The sequence below is a fragment of the Scomber scombrus genome, chromosome 8, assembly GCF_963691925.1.
Source record: "Scomber scombrus chromosome 8, fScoSco1.1, whole genome shotgun sequence".
Taxonomy (NCBI): Eukaryota; Metazoa; Chordata; class Actinopteri; order Scombriformes; family Scombridae; genus Scomber; species Scomber scombrus.
In genome coordinates, this window is record NC_084977.1 from 32,756,906 (window position 1) to 32,762,069 (window position 5,164).

At 41.1% G+C, this 5,164-nt stretch overlaps 1 protein-coding gene across 1 annotated transcript; it reads right to left on the reverse strand.

Moving 5' to 3' along the window:
• Positions 1-399: 399 nt before the first annotated feature.
• On the reverse strand, positions 400-2,633 carry LOC133985345 (growth arrest and DNA damage-inducible protein GADD45 beta-like). Its single transcript, XM_062424961.1, has 4 exons — positions 2,332-2,633; positions 1,883-1,984; positions 1,230-1,452; positions 400-1,125 (listed from the first exon to the last, which is right to left on the reverse strand). The coding sequence occupies exons 1-4, from the start codon at positions 2,373-2,375 to the stop codon at positions 1,012-1,014; spliced, it is 483 nt and encodes a 160-aa protein (XP_062280945.1). The 5' UTR covers positions 2,376-2,633; the 3' UTR covers positions 400-1,011.
• Between the last annotated feature and the right edge of the window lie 2,531 nt (positions 2,634-5,164).

A 5,164-nucleotide genomic window follows, 5' to 3' on the forward strand; every position in this document is an offset into this window, starting at 1 on the left:
TGACAACTTTCTTCTCTTTGAGGTTTTTAGACTGTTGGTTGTTATGAAGAAGCAACTTTCACACATTTCATGGATCAAATGATGAATTGTCTCTTAGTGATTAGAGCTGTGGTTAAATCCCTGCAGTGAACATCTGCTGCATCTGTCTAATAAATAATATGAAACATTATAATTATATGTGAGGAGATAAAGAACCTTAGTTTAGCTTGAACTCATACTTTTGTCCCTCTGCTGTTTTTCCCATCAGCTCATTGACACGTTTAAATAGAAGAGAACACACAGATCAATGCTGTGACTCATCTCTGCAAATGATGATTCACACACACACACACACACACACACACACGCACACACACACACACACACACCTCCTGGATGAACCACTCAGAAATCAGTAACTTCCATCAATAATTTATTCATCATATCAATAAACATGTGATCAGCTTTATATTAGAACTCTTCATATTAAATAATCAGGTCAGTGTGTGACTTCATGACATCATCATAACAATAAAACAACAGGATATGACATCACTGCTCCGTAGCTTTGTTCAGTTCATTGTGCAGACAGGTGAGCGAACATCTGCTTCACCTGCACACAGCTGTTCACTTCATCCAGCTGCCGCCAGTCACATGACGGCTGCCGCCAGTCACATGACGGCTGCTGCCAGTCACATGACAGCTGCCGCCAGTCACATGACAGCTGCCGCCAGTCACATGACAGTAGCTCCGCCCCCAAAGTCTCTGCAGGACCGTCCTGCACGCGCCTCCACAAACCGCCAGGCACCGGCAGCTCACGCACCGCGCTAACCAATCACATCAGGCTGAGAGGCCGGTCGGTTCTGGTCCGGTCGGTTCCGGTTCTGTTCGGTTCCGGCCGGTTCTATTCGGTTCCGGTTCCCTCATCACTCAAACACCGTTAGTCCTCTTCTGCACGAGGCGGCTGTTTGGACTGTTTCCACTTCTTCTCTCCGCTCCGCAGCGGTCTGACTCGGCTCAGCTCGGTTCTGCTCAGCGAGCCGTCAGCTCCAGACTCGGAACCCATTGGTTCCTGCAGCGGCTCTCCTCACAGAAGCTGCCGACGTCCTGCAGGGCCTGGCACTGTAGCGGCTGCACCGGGGGGTTCTGTAACGGGAAGGGTTACCGTTAATGACGTCACACAGATACAGAGAACGACGTGATTACGATATGATGATGACATCACAGCTCGGGACAGGAAGTGGACTTACGGTGACCAGGATGCAGTGCAGGTCACGGGGCTCGTTGCCGTTGCCGTCGGTAACGTCGTCCTCCAGCAGCTGAGCGAGGCGCCGCATGCCGGAGACGCGCAGGATGTTGATGTCGTTGTCGCAGCAGAAAGCCTGAAGAAGAGTGAAGTGGATCTGCAGCGCGATGTCTCCTTCATCTTCCTCATCTGTAGCCAGAACACACAGAACCACACTGTCTGGATCTCTGCAGGGAGGAGAGAGAGAGAGAGAGAGAGGGTCAATGTCAGGGTCATCTTCATCATCATCACCATCATCAATAATCACCATCATCATAGAGCTGGGCAATATAGATAAAAATCTAATATCGCGATATTTGGTGAAAATATCGCGATATCGATATTAAAACAGTATTGTAAGGATCATAAAATGAGATTAGTGATAAATAATCATCAGTAATCAATAATAATAATAATCAATAATCAATATAATGATAAAGTGGGTCAAAGGTTAATAATAGTACAATCTGGTAAAGTGCATCATTTTACTGTAATGCACCTTTAAAAGCAGGAAAAGACTCTTATATCATATCACGATATTACCCAGCTCTACCACATCATCATCATCATCATCATCATCATCATCATCACGCTGCGTTATTAATAAACTGTACTTACACATTCATGAGCTTGGCGGACTCGTAGACTCCCACCGTGAGACAGTCCTGTTTCTGAGCAGCGACCAGCAGCTCCTCCAGAGCCTGACTCACCGTCTCCATCCTGCACGCGCACACACACACAAATGCACGGTTAGAAACGTGACCGGACCCGCACAGCGAGCACAAAACATGACTGTGAATATAATCTATAATCTATTAAAAACATATCGATTAACTGTAAAACTCAGTCTACAGGTTATAAATGCATTAAAGTGCATTAATTATTTATTTATTATTGTTTCTGCACATTTAAGGACGGAAGCTCAGTGGTTGCTCTTTGTAGCATAAAGACATTATATCACATTATATCATATTATATTATATTACATTACATTACATCATATTCTATTATATCATATTATAGTTATTATATACTATGAGGCGCTCGTGCAGACAGAGGAAACGTACTTTTTCTCGGTGCTATTGGATCCGATGACTTCCTCCAGAGTCATGTTGAAGTCAGTAAAATAATCCACTAGATCCAGGATAAGAAATAAGATCCACAGCTGAGAGGCTGCTAAAGTCCCGGAGTGATAAAGTCCCAGTGAAACGGTAATCCAGCTCGGTATCAAAGATCCGGTCCCGGTGCAGCAGAGAGAGCGCGTGCAGTGAGTCTGTGCGTCCAGGCAGATCTGTGCTGCGAGATCTCAGTCACGCGCTTTTATTCTGTCCTCCGCAGCGGGCGTGACCGAGCCCGGCAGCTCGCTCTCTGATTGGTCCGCAGCTGTCAATAGATCCCCCGGACTCTGCGCCCATTGGCTGAGCGCGCAGCAGACGCCGGTGATCCCACGTGGGTAGTTTCGGAGAATCCCCCGCTGCCCCCCCCCTCCTCCTCCCTCCTCTCTCTCCTCACACTCTCCCAGTTTGTTTACTGGGAGCTGGAGGAATTTCCAGCACCTCCTCCCCATTCCCAGGAGCTGCTGGAGATTTTCACCTGAAACACACACACACACACACACACACACACACACACACACACACACACACACACACACACACACACACACACACACACATACAGTAACAGACACACACATACAGTAACACACACACACACACACACACACACACACACATACAGTAACACACACACACATACACACACACACTGGGTCTGTTTCTTTTAAACAGCAGTTTCTTGCAGAAGTTAAGCAGGTGACCCTCCCGCGTGCCAGAGAGCACGAGCTGCATTGTGTAACTGTGGTGTTACTTTAAGTTATGAAAGAAGACAGTTATAAAAAACAATATTATATATATATATATATATATAATATATAATATATAATATATAATAGATTTTATAAACATCATGTTTGTGTTTTATTCATTTCACAGCTGAGTTCATGCAGCTGCAGACACGCTGATCAATAATCAATAATCAATAATCAATAATCAAACTTCATGTCTGTAAACAGTCACTGATTCTGCTGCATGCATGCTTCACGCACGCACACACACGCACACACACACACACACACACACGCAGTCTGCAGAGTTTGGCTGGTATCAGTCGCCCCCTGGTGGCCGCGCTGTGACTCTGCAGCGGTGAAACCTGCAGGACATGTTTGGGCAACCGGCCCGGGACTCTCTGTGCAACCGGTTCCCTGAGGAGAGGCACATGCACGCGGGTGGAGGGTGCAGCAGGGGGGGTGCAGGGGTGTTTAGGGAGGTTTCAGGGCTCATTAAGGGGGTTTAGGTGCTTCTATGAGTCTTTATTAAGTTTCTATGAAGGAGAAAAATAATCCAGAACAAACCTGCAGGATTTAATTTCAACTACAGTTTGTTTTAATTCACTTATTAATAAATAAAGTCTCCTAACCCTAACCTTAACCCTAACCCAAAATACATGAGCTCCAAAACATTACAAAAGTTTAAAGAGGTTTTAAAGAAACATTTAAATTCTGAAATTAAACTTTAAGGAAGTTTTCAGGTAAAAGTTCAGATTAAAATAAACCTTTAAATGTGAATAAAGAGGAAATATCAGCTTATAATTCATGTTTAAGGAGATTTATGCTTCAGATTTAAATCTTTAAGGTATGAAACTAAACTTTTAAGCATTTTAACCATCTAATATGAGTTTTAATCTATAAATAAACCTTCAGTGAAACTTTTGACTGAAAAGATTTCCTGGATGTTTTTTTTAAAGATGATGAAACGTTTTAATCTGCAGCTTGTTTGAATGTTTACAGCAGCTTGTCTGAACAGTAAATGTCTGGTTCAGTGTGATTCAGGATGTTAAAGTCTGTCTGAGGCTCCAGCAGGAACAAACCAGACATAACAAACTGCTTCATACGTTTAAACATGTTTCATGATGCTGCGGCGCCCCCTGCTGGCCACATCCGGTTCCTACAGGAGGAGTCATTTATTTATTTATTTATTTATTATAATCCAGGACAACATACATTTTTATTAATTTATCTTTTACTCCTATAGTTTTGCATTTTTATGTGTTTGTTCTTTAAATATTTTATAATTTGATTGTATTTTTATTTTATTTATTTAATGGAATTCAGATGAGTGAAATAATGGAGAATTCATGTTTTTATCTTATTATTTAACATTTCTGCTGCTTAGTTTTAAACATTTTAAACATTTTAAACATTTTAAACATTTTAAACATTTTAAACATTTTAAACATTTTAAACATTTTGAACATTTCATAGATTTTATGTTTTTATAAACTTGAGATTTGTACGTGAATTTAAATGATTAATAACTGATATTAATGTCTTATAATTAGATTAACATTTTAATTAAAGTCATGATATTTAACCCTTAATGTTAGTTAAAGGAGTTTATTATTATTATATTTGTATTTAATTCACTTTAATCAAACTAACTCATCACCTTTAATAATCACATTGAATGATTTAAAGATTAGTTTCACATGATCAGGATTTAATGGAGAAACTCATTAAAGGTTTAGATGCTGATTGATTATTGATCACATGACTGATCAGCTGTTAATCAGCTGACTGATGACGTCTGTTAGCAGCCAATCACAGCTGAGATAAACTGATCACATGACAGCCAGCAGCTTCATCATTGATCCTGATCATCAACGTGAAACAGCTGATCACATGATGACGTCATTAAGTGACATTTAAAGGGTCATTAATTAATAATCACATGATAGAAACTCTGCAGACGTTTAAAGTTTCAACCAAATAAAAACATTTAAATATTTCTGTTGTTTTTTCTTTTGATCAAAGACAAAAAAACAGATTAAAGTTTAAAATGA

Coding starts and splice junctions, on each gene's coding strand:
- LOC133985345 (XM_062424961.1), bottom strand. CDS start 2,375: ATGACTCTGGAGGAAGTCATCGGATCCAATAGCACCGAGAAAAA. Junction 1,985..2,331: donor TCCAATAGCACCGAGAAAAA/GTACGTTTCCTC, acceptor GTGCGCGTGCAG/GATGGAGACGGTGAGTCAGG. Junction 1,453..1,882: donor TCCGCCAAGCTCATGAATGT/GTAAGTACAGTT, acceptor TCCTCCCTGCAG/AGATCCAGACAGTGTGGTTC.